At 37.1% G+C, this 18,765-nt stretch overlaps 1 protein-coding gene across 4 annotated transcripts in view; it reads right to left on the bottom strand.

Moving 5' to 3' along the window:
- The window catches only part of LOC141424793 (uncharacterized), a 352,524-nt gene that overhangs the window by 176,346 nt on the left and 157,413 nt on the right, over nucleotides 1-18,765 (bottom strand). For all 4 annotated transcript variants that reach the window (XR_012449702.1, XM_074078900.1, XM_074078899.1 and 1 more), the window contains exon 3: nucleotides 2,879-3,053. Coding sequence is in view for 3 of the 4 variants with exons in the window: in XM_074078900.1 (XP_073935001.1) it covers nucleotides 2,879-3,053 (175 nt within the window). In the remaining variant the exon portion in view is untranslated. The remainder of the gene's footprint in view (nucleotides 1-2,878; nucleotides 3,054-18,765) is intronic.

An 18,765-nucleotide genomic window follows, 5' to 3' on the forward strand; every position in this document is an offset into this window, starting at 1 on the left:
AAGGACTGATAACCAGAATATACAAGGAACTCAAAAATCTAAACTCTCCCCAAATCAATGAACCAATAAAGAAATGGGCAACTGAACTAAACAAAACTTCCTCAAAGAAGAAATTGAAATGACCAAAAAAACACATGAAAAAATGCTCACCATCTCTAGCTATAAAGGAAATGCAAATCAAAACCACACTAAGATTCCACCTCACCCCTGTTAGAATAGCCATCATTAGAAACACCACTAACAACAGGTGTTGGTGAGGGTGTAGGGAGAAAGGAATCCCCGTACGCTGCTGGTGGGAATGCAAACTAGTGCAACCACTCTAGAAAAAATTTAGAGGCTTCTTAAAAATCTAAACATAGATCTGCTATATGATCCAGCAATCTCATTCCTGGGGATATACCCAAAGGAATGTGACACAGGTTACTCCAGAGGCACTTGCACACCCATATTTACTGCAGCACTATTCACAATAGCCAAGTTATGGAAACAAACAAAATGCCCCACTACTGATGAATGGATTAAGAAAATGTGGTATTTATACACAATGGAATTTTACTCAGACATGAAGAAGAATGAAATCTTATCATTTGCAAGCAAATGGATGGAACTGGAGAACATCATTCTGAGCGAGGTTAGCCAGGCTTAGAAGTCCAATAATTGTATGTTCTCCCTCATATGTGGACTTTAGATCAAGGGCAAATACATCAAGGTGGTTGGACTTTGGTCACATGATAAGGCAAAAGCACACAAGGGAAGTATGAGGATAGGTAAGACACTCAAAAAACATAATAATATTTGATACCCTCAATGCAAAAGAACTAATGCAGAAACTTTAAAGTGACAGAGGCCAATAGGAAAAGAGGATCAGGAACTAGAGAAAAGGTCAGTTCGAGAAGAATCAACTTAGAATGTAATATTTTGTACATGGAAGCAATGCTAGGAATCTCCCTGTATAGCTATCCTTATCTCAACTAGCAAAAATGCTTTGTCCTTCTTATTGTTGTTTATACTCTGTCTTCAACAAAATTAGAGAAAAGGGATGAATAGTTTCTGCCTGGAAGCCAGGGGGTGGGGGAGAGAGGGTGGGGATATGGGGGGCAGAAGGAAGGGGTGGGGGGAGTAGGAGAGAGAAATGACCCAAACATTGTATGCACATATGAATAAATGGTAAAAAAATTTCTAGCTGTTCTCATTAAGAATTCCACTCAAGACTTCCCATCAAGGTCTATTTCCTGCACTCCCAAATCTGGGCCCACTTTATGACTTGTGTTGGATGGTAGAATGCAGGAAAACCTCAGAAGCTCAGAACTGTTCAAGTTCTGAGCCTATACCTCAAAAGCCTTGCTTCTGTTTCTCCTCTTATCTCCTGCCTTTGTAAAGCAGGACCAGCCTGCTGGAGGAACAGAGACCACAGAAAGAGAAAGGTGGTGTGCCAGCATTCTTGTGGTAGTAGGTAGCTTGTGGGAGATTGGCCATGAGAGGAGAAAGGGAGATAATCCTTATCATATTAGGTCCTGCAGTTTGTGTCATCAGGGAATAGTGGCCAATTTAAGGATAAAAATATGTCTTAGAAATAGAATCCTGGAAAAAACTCCTAACACTCATTCTGGTATTGTCTCTAAATGCAAGACAATCCTATAGCATTTATCTCAGCACACTCTGGAACTGAAAGCATGTTGGGGATGTTCCAACACTGATTTAACAGATAAGGAAGCTGAGGCTCCACCATGTTAAGACATATCCACTATATAAGTTACAGGTATGGGGCTGGCACAAATGAAAATGTGCAGTGCCTTATAAACAGAATTTCAGGATGGCAGAGAATTAAACCACCCTATGGTGCCATCTAATTGCTGGTCCCTTTGTGACTGCATAGGTTATATGCCCATGAAGCTGGCTCAGAGTTAGGCAATTGTTCTAAGGACAATTGTTCATCTTTATCAAATGGGAGTCAGAATAATTGCTAACAGCTAGGTTGAGAAGCATGGCAAGAGTCTAAGGCATCCACATTCCACTCCAGTGATTTCTTTTCACTATAGGAAGACCTATAGGAAGAAAGAACCCAAATCAACGTGACTGGTTTTAAGTCTGACCCAAAAAAGGAAGTTCTGAGAACTTGGATTCAAGCAAGTAAATGCTGAAACTAGAATTCTTGTATGAAGTATTTGCAGTTTCCCATTATATCCTTATGATATTTTCTTTGTGGAAGTTGGTAGTTGTTCATTACAACAAATTACTTGAATTGTCTGCCTCTTTATTTAGCTCTATCTTTTCATGTCTTTGCTTTCCTTTGTTCTTTTTTTCCCTAAGTAGAACATTTTTAGGTGCTAAACAGCAAAGATTTAATTTTATTGTTTCTCCCAAATTTTGGGATATTAATGATCATTAATAATTTTCCAACAGTTTTGAATCCTTCTCTTTCCTTCAGAGTTCTAGAAAAATTCTAGTTCAGTATGTATATTACTCCATCCTTAATCAACTTTGTCACTACTTTTCTGACTTACTCATGACACTACAGTTTAATTTTTGTTTCTATAGTAAACCATATTGCTTTATGAATCATTAATTTATAAAAATTAAACTCTAGGCCTCCTTATGGTCTTCTAAGTTTCTTCTCATTGACTTATCATGATACCCAAGAAGATCCCCTTAAATAACAGAGATGAGCCCATGGCTTAATAAATTCGAGAGAGATCCAAGAAAATGGAAGATTGCTGATAGCTACCACATTCCCAAACCTGAACAACAACAACAAAAAAAAAACAGGTAAAAGAAAACTCCAGGTTCATGGCTAACAGCATAGGTTTTCTGATCAGTTTCCTAAAGAAAAAGAAAGAGGGAGCCAACATAAATACAGATCATAGCTAGAGATACCAACCTCTAAAATGAATTTTGAAAATGCAAATCTGCCATAGCAGGTGTGTGGTTCCCAGCAGGAACCGACTCCATCCCACACCACCAAAGCTGCCAGACTTTTCCTTTTTAATTTTCTTTTTCCTCTCCTCTTTTGTCTTCAGCCCATGAAGATCATCAGGTATACCAACATCACATATCTGTAAGAACAAGACACAATGAACACACTGAAAATTTTTAACCAATATAGGGTAGGGGGAGAAGGTAAGGAAGAGCAATAGAGGGGGTTAGACTGATTAAAGTACAATATATTTACAGGTAAAATACCAATGTAAAACTCCACTGAACAATGAGCAGACACTTAAACAATGAAGGACACAAATATCAAGCAGGTCATGTTAAAGAGAGGATAATAGTGTGAATGGGAGGGGAAATGGAGAGGGTAAAGGAGGGTGAATATGATTGAGGTACTTTCTATATAGGTATGAATATGGAACACTGAAACTCCTCAACATCATTTTAAGAAGGGGAGAGGAGGAAGAGGGAGAAAAATAGAGGAGATGAAGCAAACTGGGGTACAATATATGTATATACATATACATGAAATCCCCTGTGTAACTATCACGTAATAATAAAAACATTTAAAATGAAAATTTAATTTAAAAATTCTTTTAGAAAGACAAGGTCTCTATGACATCCTTTTAAAAAGGCAATGAAAGTGACAAAGCAAGATCATAGATGATAAAGTGAAACGTATCACTAGTGGCAAAGGAAAAGATGAGAAAAAACTATGAAAACATATGTTATAGCTAGTGAGGATGTGTTGAGGAATAGAACTTAGTTTTGCAACAAGGAATAGGTCAACTGAACACCAGCGCTTGACACCAGGCATAGTTCTTGCTGTTTAGAGGCTGGCTGCTTCTTGCTTGGTGGATTACTTGCTAACAGCACCAAAAACACATATCAGCCCTATTATCTGTTCCTTCCTTTGTCAAGGTTCCCATCCACCTGACCCTGCTATGCAGTTGCAATGAAGGGCAGAGCCTCAGGTCTGCCCCTCCCCCATCACTTTCCTTTTAAAAATATCATCACTCTGGACTTACAATTGGACAATAACCTCTAACGAGATTAATAAAAAGTCTAACTTAATTTAAAGCATTAAGCCTTCATTTCAGTTTGGCTTGTTTATAGATTCTTATTGAATCAGAATAAATTTTCATAGTCCCTTGCAAATGCCAACTTTTCCACCAAGCTACCAACAGTTTTTTAAAAAGGATTTGAACCCAGCTCCCAGAGGAGTCCTGTGGTAGTCAAGCTTGGTCAAAGAAACATAGGATATAATAAATATGAACTGACCCTAATTACTACCTTTGGGGTACAGATTTCCTTCTGTTGTCCACTATTTCTAGCCAATCTATTTCTTATCTCCTTCTTGCTTTCTCTTCTATATTTCAGCCCAAATCAGCTGGCAACCATTTTTATATTTGCCAAGGACAAATGGCACAAAAATCTTTTTGCAGGCTTTCCTTGGTAACAATATCAAACCGAAACTTTCCATCCTCAGGCTAAACACTGTATAGGCCTCTAGCTACCTGCCTTCTGATGGACTTCTATTTCTTCCTCCTTTATTCTTTTCCTCTTCCTTCCTCTAACACCAGGTACCCTAGATTCCTCTCCTTGTTTGTTTCCTGCTTTCTTTCATTTGACCCTGAAAGACAAAATGCTGATAAGCTCCCTTCCCTGCCTCATTAAAAAAAAAATAATAAAATTTATAGCCGGCTTAGGCTGGCCATCACCAATCTTTTTGATTTAGTTACCACCAAGAAGTGTTTTATGATTATCCACTGACTTATTTATAACAAACAAAACAATGTCCTTGATGTTAGGAGCCTGTATGTATAGAGTTTATTTGTTTGGAAAAATAGAGTGGGTGCTTAAAGTTTTCTGTTGTAGAATGGGCTGGTTTGGGTTGTTTTTCTTGCACATTTTATATGGAAAGGTAAAATCCCTAAGCCTTAATAACATCAAATCATTTTGCTGCTGTATAGAAATGTGTATCACCCTAAGACAGCACAGGAAATGTTCCAATGCTTCCTTAAGCATTACTTTCAGTAGGCCATTAGTGAGTTTGGTAAATGAAAACAAAATGCGTTGGTGATGTTAAAGTTGCTCATTTGTTGAATCTGTTTGAATACCTGAATGTGATGTGGTTAATTGAGTACACAGGGTGATTTAGAGGCTAAAGTAATAAGCACCAGTCTTGAGTCTGCTATTTGAAGAATGGGTGAGAGCAGGAATGAATTAAATGTTTGAACATTTGAATGCTGTTGATCATTCAGTTGTTATTTGAAATACAAGAACATGATCTATCTGTTCTCTCTTCAACTGCTGGTACTGTCTCAGTCACTACATGAGTTTAAGGTGTGCAGCAGTACCCAAAGTTCTTTTTAACAGATTATGTTTTATCCTAAGAAACAGTGCAGTTGCAATTACATGGAACAGGTCCATAAAGAGAGTTTTAATGCCTGTTTCCAAGGAGAAATCATGCTATATGTTAGAAGTTAATACCAACACCATGATAGCAGTGATTGCTTTAGTACTTCACTGTCATAGAAGGAATCTGGTGTACAAGGAATGGTTGTAATATCCTGCCTTTTCTAGACACTTTCTCCAACTTGGCTAAGGGATATGCTTAGGATCTGGGGCAGTGGCAACAAATATTGAGGCAATATCCTTTTACTGAGGTCAGTGCTATCTTATATGGGAGTTGCTGGTAAAGAAGAGCCTGGTGGTGAAGGTAGAAGATAAAGACTGGCTTCTATAAGTTTAGGATGGACTTCGCCCAACCATTGTGGAATCCAGGAAGAAGAGCAATTGCATCATGGCAAACCTGTCATAGCACCTTTAGAGAAATACTGCTTAGTAATTTAGGAAGTGTATCTCTGTAAACCAGGCACAAAGAAGGACCCTATATTACCCACTCTTCACATGATGATCCAAGAAAAAAGCACAGTTCCTAGACCACAGGAATAATAACTGAAACTTAAACTTTGGTTTTATCTTGTAAAGACCATGAAAGTAGATGCGATAAAACAACTTTTGAAACTCCCTTTGCTTCCTTTCCAGTTTCTCAGACTCTAAAACTGCTCCAGAAAGTTTCATATGCCAAATCCCCAAAATTTTTTCTCATATAACATGCTGCATATGTGACCTTTAGTCCCTCAGCCTACTTCTTCAGCTATTCATTTTGCAGGTTTACCAGCCTCCTTGTTTTGTTTAATGTAGTTCTACCTGTTATAAAAAGATTAGAAATTAGTTTGGCCAAATTCTCTTTGCCCACAATGGAAAGGCAAGTGAAGAATTAGAGTACATAACGGGTCTCTCACTAGCTAGGATGGGAGCAGGAATCTCAAATTTCTTCCATGTAAAAAAGATGCCTTGTTCTATCACAATCTATAGTAAGAGTTAACATTTATTGATAGTTAACAAGTTTCACTTTTTTGCCAAATGTTTTTATATTAATTATGTGATAATTCCAATTTATATTACAAATTTGTAATATCAGCATACAAATGAGGAAACAGAAGTTTACAAAGGTTGATTGACTTGCCCAAGATTACATGGCTGGTTAAGGGCAGAGATAGGACATCTGAGCTCTGATCTCCTTCTAAATTCCATGCTCTTAATCATTACCCTCTATTATTAGCATTTCCCAATGGTTGACATAATACTAATAAAGCAGTCATTGAAACACTAACACTGTTTGACTATAAGGAATAGGATTTAACTCCATGTTTTTTTTAAAATGAATTAACCAGTTTGGACCCAGATCTGTAACAACATACCGATTACTAAATGTTAGATACTTACCTAAAAATTAGAGCTAGAATGTCCCAACTATAAATGCCTGTGATTTGAAGGGGAAATTCAAAATTTGAATTTCTCTTAGTAATTTATTGTGTTCTGCCCAACTATAAATGCTTGTGATTTGGAGAGGAAATTCAAAATTTGAATTATCTTCATTTGTAAAAAAAATTACTTATTGTGTTCTGCCTAGAAGATCAATTCTATAGCCTAGGGTTAAAATTTTGAGTTTGTTGCCTCTGAGTAACAGGCTAATCTCTACTCTGCCTCATCTCTGAAGCTGGAGGAAGGATTTCGGGGGAAGATTAGGAGTTGAACAGAGCATGGCAGTGATGAGTGGTCCACAGAGTGTGTGTAAAGAACTCCAAGCACAGTCACTGGCTTACTGTCCAATATGCCACCTGAGAAATAATCTTTGCATTTCATTTCTACTTTTTGAACAAAGTTTCATCTTGGCATAAAATTTTCCTTACTATCATTGTACCCAGATTAAAAGTTAAATGCTATGCCTCTAATGAAAAACATCACTGAATATAAGAAATATAATTTAACTCTATTTTTTGGAAGATAGACCTTAAATCAACATTTCCCTCTTTTCTTTTGTCAGCAGATGCCTTTGATTATTTGCACTATATACCTTAAATTGGTAACTTTGATATCCAGGTAAGTGTTAAGTGTCACCATCTTGATAGTGACTCTTGTACCAACATTCCTGGTGGCTGGTTTATTCTCTAATTATTGAAACTAGTGTGGGCTACTTAAATAAAGAACATGGAAACAGAGAAAGAAAGAGGAGACTGAACCTATGCCTCTGACCTTATAGTTCAATATCTTGACCTTCTGGGTTCCAACACCAGAGCATAAAAAAAATTCTAAGTCATCTGACCCCAATTTCTTGATCCAGTTACAGAATGGCTTCATGTAATTATTGCAAGAGATCACATCCCTGTGTAAATGGAATAAATATTATGTAATAAGTATTCTTACATTTTACACATGTGTGTACTATTCACATGGAAATACTGTTATAATCAATATGCCAAGTGTTTTATATACATTAATGTAATTAAATTTATTTGACTGTATATATTTTCATAGTCAATTGATCAATGTAGGCCAGAGATTCAACTCCTATCATAAGACTTTTATAAATCTTCCCATTTTTGGGGGGATCTGAATTCAAGGCTTTGTGCTTGAAAAACAGGTGTTCTATCATTTGAGCCTCACCTCCAGTCCATTTTGCTCTGGTTATTTTGGAGCTGGGGGTCTCATGGGTCTCATGAACTATTTGCCCAGCCCGGACTTAAACCTCTATCCTTCTAATCACAGCCCCCCGAGTAGTTAGGATTACAGGCTTGAGCCACCATTGCCAAGCTTATAAACTCTTACATTAGAAAGGAGTTCTCATTTTTTAAAACAGTTGAACATCACTAATCTACATAATGGAGGTTGCCATGTGACAAAGAAAATGTGAAGAAATATATGAGATAAAAAATATGAAAATGCTTCTAAAGGTGAAAAAAAGTAGGAAATTTCTACCAAAAGTTATCAATTCCTGTGAGAAAATTGGCTGACATATCCTTGTATTATCTTGGATCTATGAAAGGATGCTGCTTGATTTAGCATAGGTGTTAAAGTACCCTGTGTCAGCAAACTCGCAGGAAGAACTTATCATTTTTACTAATACTCTGTCTAAGCTTCAAAATGCCATAAGCACTTAGTGCCCCGGTAGATCACAATGTCTTTGACACTTTCCTGATGAAAAATCATAGATTATGAGTCAATGTGTGCATGTTAGTTAATTTTGACTGTCAATCTGACTGGATTATAAAGTGCCTAGATTAGAAAGGCACACTTTTCGGTGTGTCTGTGATGACATTTCTAAAGAGGATTAGATTATGAAGGCTCTGATCTAACGCATGGATTAATCCATTGATGGATTCATTACTATGATGGCATTATTGGGAGGTGGTGACAGGTAGGAAGTGGGGCCTCCTTGGAGAAAGTATGTCATCAAGGTGTGTCCTTGGGAGGGGTTACATCTTGACCTGGTCCCTTCCTGCATTCCCTTTTTCTCTGTTCACTATCTGCCATGAATAAACTCCTCTGCCACACATTCCTGCTGCCATGATATTTTGCCCAAGCACTTGGAGCCAAGCAACCATGGACAGAACCTTTTGAAATCATGAGTCAAAATAAATTCTACCTACTTTACGTTGTTTCTGTCAGGCATTTTGTCACAGTGATGAGAAAAGCTAAGTAATTCGAAGTATAAAGGAATACATTAAGAGCTACCTCTGTGAAAGTTCAAGTTAATAAGTGAAAAGATCATCCAAAGGACTTAACAGATAAGTGGTTTTTGTTTGTTTGTTTTCTTGCCCCAAGTTCACCTCCCAATTTTGCTTTAAGCAATAGAACTTCATACACTTGCTGGGCACATAGACTAGATATAGTTCCAAGTTTACTACTGGAATTATGGAGAAGTAGATGAATTCCTTTGGATGAAATTTTAAAACTGGTTAGAAGTTTAGTGCTGCTTCTGGTCACTTTTGTTATCACTGGGGAGAATCTGCCTAAGAGTAAAGCAACAAAAAGGACATCTGCCAGTAAATGGAGAGAGAAAGAGTTCAAAAGCATCATTAGAACATCTGATTTAAGTATTTGTGATTTTAGCTTTTTTGGTTACATGAGGTAATCAAGTTTGCTTTGTTGCTTACATATTTGAGTCAGGTTATTGTCACTGGCATCATAAAGAAACCTAAATAATACAAATTTGCCCTTTAGTCTCCAATGAAATTTACCATCCTCTGCATTGTTTCTTTCCATATTAGTGCTCCATAGCTCACTCCAATGTGTATCCTCTCAGTGTGGAGAAGAAGGAATTTTATCTGTAGTCTATCAGTTGACTTTTAGGGAGAAGGCACTCTTATCTGCTGAGCAGGTCCAAGAAAATGTGGGAAGATACCCTATAGTCCTCCTGGGGAACTTGGCTTTCAGACAGCACTGAAAATTCATCTCAAACAAGAATGTTCCAAAATGCAAACTGAAGCTATCTTTCCAACTGGCAATAAACAGTGAGTGATGCACTGCAGATACAAAGATTGCCAATTTTTGATAGAGCAGTCCAGTAACTCAGCTGGGGATTCTGCTAGGAGGGAGGACTTTAATCGTGTTGTTTTATGGAGATGGGGTATTTTGATGCTGACCCTTTGATTTTGCTTCTGTTCTTTTCGTCTGTTCCCTTTGTTATTCTTGTTTCCCCTGCTGTGTTCCTTTTCATTGTTGCTCTTTTCTTTGTCTGAAATTAGACCCACAGAAATGAGTCTGTAATCAGAGGATAGGAGAATTCCTAAATTACTTTCATTTTGATTTTCTACTTTATTAATATTTCAGCATATGAAACATAAAAGAGGCATTTTAGATCATTGGCCCTTCAACTTAGTCAGCTACTATCTAATGCATTCATGGAAAATTTGAATATGCATCATAGCATCTAAAACTGACAATTCTAGATCTATTTGTGGTACATTATGTAGAAAATTACTTCAATCTCACTAGTCCTGGGGAAATCTTCCTCATACATCATTCTATCATCCAGAAAAAACAAACAAGTGGAAATATTTGTATGTAAAGGAAATAGGGGAATAATAATATTGCTACATATTGATAAAGTTAACTGACTTCCTTATTGGACTTGACAAATCCTTGATTTTTGTGTCTCCCTGTGTGCTTAATATATAACTGAATGAGATAATTTTGCATCAGTGATCTTTGCATAAGAGTAAGAATAATTCTAAAATTAAAGACTTTATAACAAAATGAAATATCCCTGGTATTTATAGAAGCTTCTGGTAAGTTTTTAAAAACTCATTTCAAGTATAGTGAACACTTTCTATGTGGCAAACATTTTATATGTTACTTTATTTAATCTTACCACCCAAGACTGGAACAATTATTCTCTTCATTTTGTAAGTGAAGAAAATGATGGTTCGAGGGACTAAGCAACCTGTTCAGAGCCAATTTCTAGGTCTGTCTCAATCCAGAAACCAAGCTTTTAACAGTTACAGAGAGGATGGGATGAGAGAAGGATAAGATTCTTGTTAAGTCAAGGGATGGTGGAGTAGAGAACAAGGCAAAACCATTTCCCAAGTTACTGGTTTCAGGCCATTCAGGGCCAGTGGTCCAGGAGAGGGTGAGTAAAGACCAGACCTTAGGGGTTTGTCTAGGAATGTGTGCAGCAATTTACAGAATTAGCAGTTGTGTCTTACTAATGGGCAGACAATTGCTGGAGCTTAAAACATTCTGGCTCCTTCTCTAACTCCTTTATACCCTACAGTTATGACAGATTTTCAGTACTTGGACTTACTCTTCTTTCTCTGATTTTTAAGTGATTTCATTCTTTTTTTCTTTTTTTTCCTACCCAGCGTACTTACCCATCCTCTTACTCAATCTTCTGGTCCAAGTTTGAATTTTTTTGTGTGTGTGAACTGGGGTTTGAACTCAGAGCCTACACCTTTAGCCACTCCACCAGCCCTTTTTTGTGAAGGGTTTTTTTGAGATAGGGTCTCGTGAATTATTGTGCCCAGGCTGGCTTCAAACCATGATCCTCCTGATCTCTGCCTCCTGAGTGGCTATGAATTATGCTTTGTTTTGTTTTTCATGAAATTGTCTTTGTTATCTCTTATCTCATTCAACTTAGTTTCTTCCTTGGGTTATAAGGTCTTTAAGGTAAGGACTGTGTTTTTGTTCACCACTGAATTCCCTGTGCCTCATTTAACAACTGGCACATATCAAGATGAATAAATAAATGAAATAATTCATTACAGTCACTGTTACTAAATATCAGAATAGACTAATAATTAGTTATCAAACTAAATATGACTAAGTAAAACTAACAACAGCAAAAAAACCCCCCAAAACAGTAATATTAGTCTTTCCCTTAAGGATAAGACTATGTAAAATATTGCTTGGAAAGGGAAGAGAATGATCCATTCTGGAGATCCTATTATCTAGAAAGAGTGTAATGCAGAGTATGTGAATTTTTTCATAACTTACAGTAAGATATATACTACATTATGATCTGGTACGCACACATATACACACATACGTGAAGCAAAAAATTCACATTGCATTTGCTTTTACTTTGTTAGGCATGCTGATACTTTTTATTTTAATCTAGTTTATATTGTTCTGCTATATAATTAAAATGCACATAATAATTTTTAAATTGATCTCATGTCTAATGTGTTGAAACACCTCCCTGTGGTGGTGAGGAATACACATTTTAGAGTCAGACTGCTTAACCAGGACTCCCACTTAATCTTGGTCCAATCATCCATCATTATGAAAGTCTATCTGACTCTGAAACCATGGCTTTTCTGGGAAACAGCAGAGGCCACTCAAAAAAAGTTCTCATGGAAATGGCAGGACTTGAAGTAGTCTTTGAAAGATGAGTGCTAATATAGAACCACATACCAAACGCTCTTGAATGTGATTGAAAGAAGGTTGGGTATGCAATCAGCAACATTTGAGTCCTATCCTTGACTTCACCACTTGCAGCTTAGAAACTGTGTGCAATTTTACTTAGCCTTCCTGAGCCTCAGTTTCCTCAGCTTCATATTGATAATGACACCAACCATGAAGAGTTCTGTGAAAAATAATGAACTACACATATATGTATTTTTGGGCAGTACTGAGGATGAAACTCATGTTCTTGCACTTGTTAGGCAAATGCACTATCACTTGAGCCATGCTCCCAACCCAATATATATATTTTTATTGTCTGACAAATAAGTGCTCAACAAGTGAAATCTATTTTTAGTCCATAGAATTTACCTATAGGGAACATGTGTCAGAACCCAGGGTTTAATTAAATTTGTAGTTTTTAGCCTTAAATAGGAGTAATTTTTTTCCAGCCATATTGAGAGCATGTGCAGACATATACTACACAAGTGGGACTGATAAGTTTTATTATTATCTTGAGCATTCCAAATAGAATGATTATAAACGATATGAGATTTGCAACTATTCTTCTTCCAGCCTTTCACTCTAGCCTGTGTATATTTCTGTCAATAAGAAGGGTCTCTTGAAAACAACAGATTGTTGGAACTTCCTTTTTAATCCAGTTTGCCAAAAGGTGTCTTTTCATGGGGAAGTTGAGTTCATTGACATTTAGTGTTAATATTGATAGGTATGTGGTGATTCCTGCCATTTAGTTATTTTTCTTATTTAAAGATTTGATTATGTGCAGTCAAATCAATGCTACTCTATGATTACTTGTCTTTTCTTCTTCTCTGGTTTGATACTTCCCATCCTCTTATGCTTTTGCTTGCTTTCATCTTCTGTGTGCAGAATTCCTTGTAGAATCTTCAGTAGTGGTGGCTTGGTTGTCATAAATTGTTTTAGTTTCTGTTTATCATGGAAGATTTTTATTGCTTGCTCCATCAATTTTGAGTGATAGTTTTGCTAGGTAGAGCATCTTAGGGCTGAAATTATTTTCATTCAGTGCCTGAAATAGCTCACTTCATGCCCTTCTTGCTTTTAAGGTTTCTGTTGAGAAATCTGCTCTTATTTTGATAGGTTTACCTTTATATGTTATTTGTTTTTTTTCTCTACAGTCTTCAATATTCTTTCTCTAGTCTCTGTGCTTGTTGTTTTAATGATAATATGCTGTGGGGAGGGTCTATTTTGGTAAAGTCTGTTTGGTGACCTGGAGGCTTCCTATACATGAATGGACAAAACTTTCTGGAGATTTGGGAAGTTTTCTGTTATTATTTTGTTGAATAGATTATGTATCCCTTTAGCTTGCACCTCTTCTCCTTCTTCAAGACCCATGATTCTCAGGATTGGTCTTTTGATGGAGTCATGAGTTCTGCATATTCCTTTCACTGCTTTTGAGTTGTTTGACTAAGAGTTCTTCTGTTTTTCCTTAATTTCCATTTTATCTTTAAGTTCTGAGAGTCTGTCTTCCATTTGTTCTAGTCTGCTGTAGTGGCTTTCCACCATGCTTTTTGTTTGATTAAAGAGACTTTTTATTTCCAAGATTTCTGTTTGGTTATTTTTTTCTGAGGTTTTCCATATCTTTGTTTTACCCCTCTTTCACTTTTTGTGTTATCATCTTTAATTCATATATCTTTTTTTATATTGTCCTTTGTTTCACTTTGGTGTTTGTTAAAGTCCTCTCTGAGTTCATTTACTTGTTTCTGTTTTCTTTATTTTTGGTGTCTTGAAATTTCTTGAGTGCATCTTGGACATTCTGGTTAACCATATCTAGTATCTAATCCATGAATTTCTCTGTGATTTCTTCCAAGATTTCCTCTTTAAAGGATTTTTTGTAGGCATCACTGGACTCCTTAGTAACATTTATCATTGTTTTGTTGGGGTCAGGAACTGGGCATCCATTTTCTTCATTTCCTACTGAATCCTCTATTGAATTTTTTTTTTTTTGAGGAGAGTGGTTTTCATTCCTTCTTCTTCCCATCGCTCCACTTGGTGCTGTGCAACTATGTTCTTGATAGGGTAGTTGGTGGTTTTAATTTTCTGTTTTCATTCCCTTGATTTAACTTTTGTGTTGTGACTGACTTGGTTGTTCACTAGGTTTATGTACTGTTTCTGTCCCTAGCCTGGAGGTGTAATTTAGCAACAACAAATTCACAGGTTAAATGCCAGACCAGTTGTTTACATATTATATAGAAAACCCCTTAGTGATAATATCTATAAACAATGGGAGTGTGGGGGGGTAATGGTTATTAGGCTAGATATAGAAATTTGGGCAATTGGTAAAGGTGCACTAAAAAAGGTGGGGGGGAGAGACATGTGGGGCTACTGGGTTTTGTGGCCCTTCTGCATGTTTGGGTGTATTTCTGTTGTAGCAGAGGGTGCTTGTGTCAGGGATTACAGGGGGCTGGGATTGTATACAGTTGGTACAGTACGCTAGTCAGTAGGTGGTGAGTATGTAGGAGGGAGGGGTAGTGTGGGGACAGATGGGGGAGGATGGGAGGAGGTGAAGATGGGGAGAGAGTGGATGAGAAAGGGCAGAAAGAGTAGATGGGAGGGAGAACAATGGACTGTAGCACAGGAAAAGGAGGGAAAGTGAAGGGGGTAAGAATAGGGATACGAAAATAGTGTGGTATAGATAAATGGGACCTCATAAAACTAAAAAGCTTCTGTTCATCAAAGAAATGGTCTCTAAACTGAAGAGAACACCCACAGAGTGGGAGAAAATATTTGCCAACTATACATCAGACAAAGGACTGACAATCAGAATATATAGGGAACTTAAAAAACTAAATTCTCCCAAAACTAATGAACCAATAAAGAAATGGGCAAGTGAACTAAACAGAACTTTCTCAAAAGAAGAAATTCAAATGCCCAAAAAACACATGAAAAAATGCTCACCATCTCTAGCAATAAACGAAATGCAAATTAAAACCACACTAAGATTCCACCTCACCCCTGTTAGAATAGCCATCATCAGCAACACCATCAACAACAGGTGTTGGCGAGGATACGGTGAAAAAGGAACCCTCTTACACTGTTGGTGGGAATGTAAACTAGTACAACCACTCTGGAAAAAAATTTGGAGGCTACTTAAAAAGCTAGACATTGATCTACCATTTGATCCAGAAATACCACTCTTGGGGATTTACCCAAAGAATGTGACACAGGTTACTCCAGAGGCACCTGCACACCCATGTTTATTGCGGCACTATTCACAATAGCCAAGTTATGGAAACAGCCAAGATGCCCCACCACTGACGAATGGATTAAAAAAATGTGGTATCTATACACAATGGAATTTTATGCAGCCATGAAGAAGAACGAAATGTTATCATTCGCTGGTAAATGGATGGAATTGGAGAACATCATTCTGAGTGAGGTTAGCCTGGCCCAAAAGACCAAAAATCGTATGTTCTCCCTCATATGTGGACATTAGATCAAGGGCAAACACAACAAGGGGATTAGACTTTGAGCACATGATAAAAGCTTTAGCACACAAGGGAGGGGTGAGGATAGGTAAGACACCTAAAAAATTAGTTAACATTTGTTGCCTTAACGCAGAGAAACTAAAGAAGATACCTTAAAAGCAACTGAGGCCAATAGGAAAAGGGGACCAGGAACTAGAGAAAAGGTGAGATCAAAAAGAATTAACCTAGAAGGTAACACACATGCACAGGAAATTAATGTGAGTCAACTCCTTGTATAGCTATCCTTAGCTCAACCAGCAAAAGCCCTTGTTCCTTCCTATTATGGCTTATACTCTCTCTACAAAAAAATTAGAAATAAGGGCAAAATAGTTTCTGCTGGGTATTGAGGGGGTAAGGGGAAGATGGAGGGGGCGGAGTGGGTGGTAAGGGAGGGGGTGGGGGCAGGGGGAGAAATGACCCAAGCGTTGTATGCACATATGAATAAAAGAAAATAGTGTGGTGAAGTTAACAATAAAGACCTCATCCCCCAAAAAACCCTACCAGGTACAGGAACAACATAAAGTTCAGTCTTTTGGTAAAAGTTCTGGAATTATTCCTTAGGGGTCCAATCTTGGTATTGGCATACAAGTGGGAGCTCTGATGTGGTCTCACCAGGTGACTGCCTTGTGAATAGTATTTAGTTCCTTCTGTCCATAGACTTAGTTGCAACTGGGCCCCCCAAGCCAATGGCTTCCCAAAACAGGCAGGAGTAGGAATACTTATATCAGACAAAATAGACTTCAAACTTATATTGGTCAAACAAGACAAAGAAGGACACTTCACAGTAATAAAAGGGGCAATACATCAAAAGGAAATAACAATTATCAACCTATATGCACCCAATGTCAGTGCACTCAATTTCATCAAACATACACTAAAGGACCTAAAAGCACATATAGACTCCAACACAGTGGAAGTGGGAGACTTTAATATACCTCTATCACCAATAGATAGGTCATCCAAACAAAAAAATCAATAAAAAAGCCCTAGAACTAAATGACACCATAGATCAAATGGACCTAACTGATGTATACAGAATATTTCATCCAACTCTGCATAATATACATTCTTTTCAGCAGCCCATGGAACTTTCTCTAAAATAGAGCCTATCTTAGAGCACAAAGTGAGCCTCAGGAAATATAAGAAAATAGAAATAACTCCCTGCATTCTACCTGATCACAGTGCAATCAAACTAGAACTCAACCACAAAAAAAAAGGCAGATAATATGCAAATAATTTCAGGCTGAATAACACACAGCTCAATGATCAGGGAGTCATAGAAGAAATAAGAGAAGAAATCAAAATGTTCCTGGAAGTTAAGGAAATTGAAAACACCAACTACCAGAACCTGTGGGACACAGCAAAGGCAGCCCTAAGAGGAAAGTTTATAGCTATGAGTGCTATAAAAGGACAGAAAAATCTCAAATAAATGACTTAATACTATATCTCAAACTCCTAGAAAAACAAGAACAAGCAAAATCCAAAATGAGCAGAAGGAGAGAAATAATAAAAATAAGGGCCTAAATTAATGAAATAGAGACTAAGAAAACCATATAAAGAACTGACGAAACAAAACACTGGTTCTTTGAAAAAATAAACAAGATTGACAAGCCCCTGGCAAATCTGATTTAAATGAGGAAAGAAATGACCCAAATTAGTAAAATCAGAAATGAAAAATGGGAGACAACATCAGAGACTACTTTGAGAACCTATATTCCAATAAATTTAAAAATTTTGAAGAGATGGACAAATTTCTAGATACTTATTGACCACCTAACAGAGCTATAACATGAAATGAATTTGCAGCAATAAAGAGTCTCACAAAAAAGAAAAGTCCAGGACCTGCTGGATTCTCTGCTGAATTCTACCAGACTTTTAAAGAAGAACTAATACCAACACTCCTTAAACTTTTCCACAAAATAGAAAGGGAAGGAAAACTTCCTAACTCATTCTATGAAGCCCGTATTACACACACCCAAAACCAGACAAAAGAAATGATCTCTAAATTGAAGAGACCATCCACAGAGTTGGAGAAAATATTTGTTAGCTATACATCAGACAAAGGACTGATAACCAGAATATACAGGGAGCTCAAAAAACTAAACTCCCTGAAAATCAATGAACCAAAAAAGAAGTGGTCAACTAACTAAACAGAACTTCTTCAAAAGAAGAAGTGTAAGTGGCCAAAAAACATATGGAAAAATGCTCACCATCACTGGCTATAAAGGAAATGCAAATCAAAACCACACTAAGATTCCACCTCACTCTTGTTAGAATAGCTATCATCAAGAATACCAACAACAACAAATGTTGGTAAGGATAGGGGAAAAAGGAACCCTCATATAAATGTAAATTAGTACAACCACTTTGGAAAACAATATGGAGGCTTCTTAAGAAACTAAACATAAATCTGGCATAGGATGCAGCAATACCACTCCTAGGAATATAATTGAAGGAATGCAACTCAGGTTATTCCAAAGGCACCTGCACACCCATGTTTATTGCAGCACAATTCACAATAGCCATGCTATGGAAACAGCCAAGATGCCCTACTACTGGTGAATGAATTAAGAAAATGTGGTATTTATACACAACAGAATTTTATTCAGCCACAAAGAAGAATGAAATTTTGTCATTCAGAAGTAAATGGATGGAACTGGAGAACAACATCTTAAGGGAAGTAAGCCAGTCTCTGAAGGCTAAAAATTGCATGTTTTCCTTCATATGCTGATTATTGACCTAAAACAAATGCAGTAATATTATTGGACATGGGTCACAAACTAAGTGGAGAATGCTCATGGGAGGAATAGGGAAAGGGAGGGAAAACTAAAACTTGAATGTGGTTGATGTGCTCACTATTGAGGAACAAATATAGTAATCTTAAACTGGCAGAGGCCACTATGGGAAAGGGACTAGAAGTAGTGAAGAGGTCTGCTAGAGATGAACAAATGTGGGTTGTAATACACATGTGCATGGAAACAACACTAGGAATCTCTCTGTATAGCTATCTTTATCCCAAACTAGCAAAAACACTATGTCTTTCTTATTATCTCTTATGTTTTCTCTTCAACAAAATCGGAGA

This window comes from Castor canadensis, chromosome 7 (genome assembly GCF_047511655.1).
Source record: "Castor canadensis chromosome 7, mCasCan1.hap1v2, whole genome shotgun sequence".
Classification (NCBI taxonomy): Eukaryota; Metazoa; Chordata; class Mammalia; order Rodentia; family Castoridae; genus Castor; species Castor canadensis.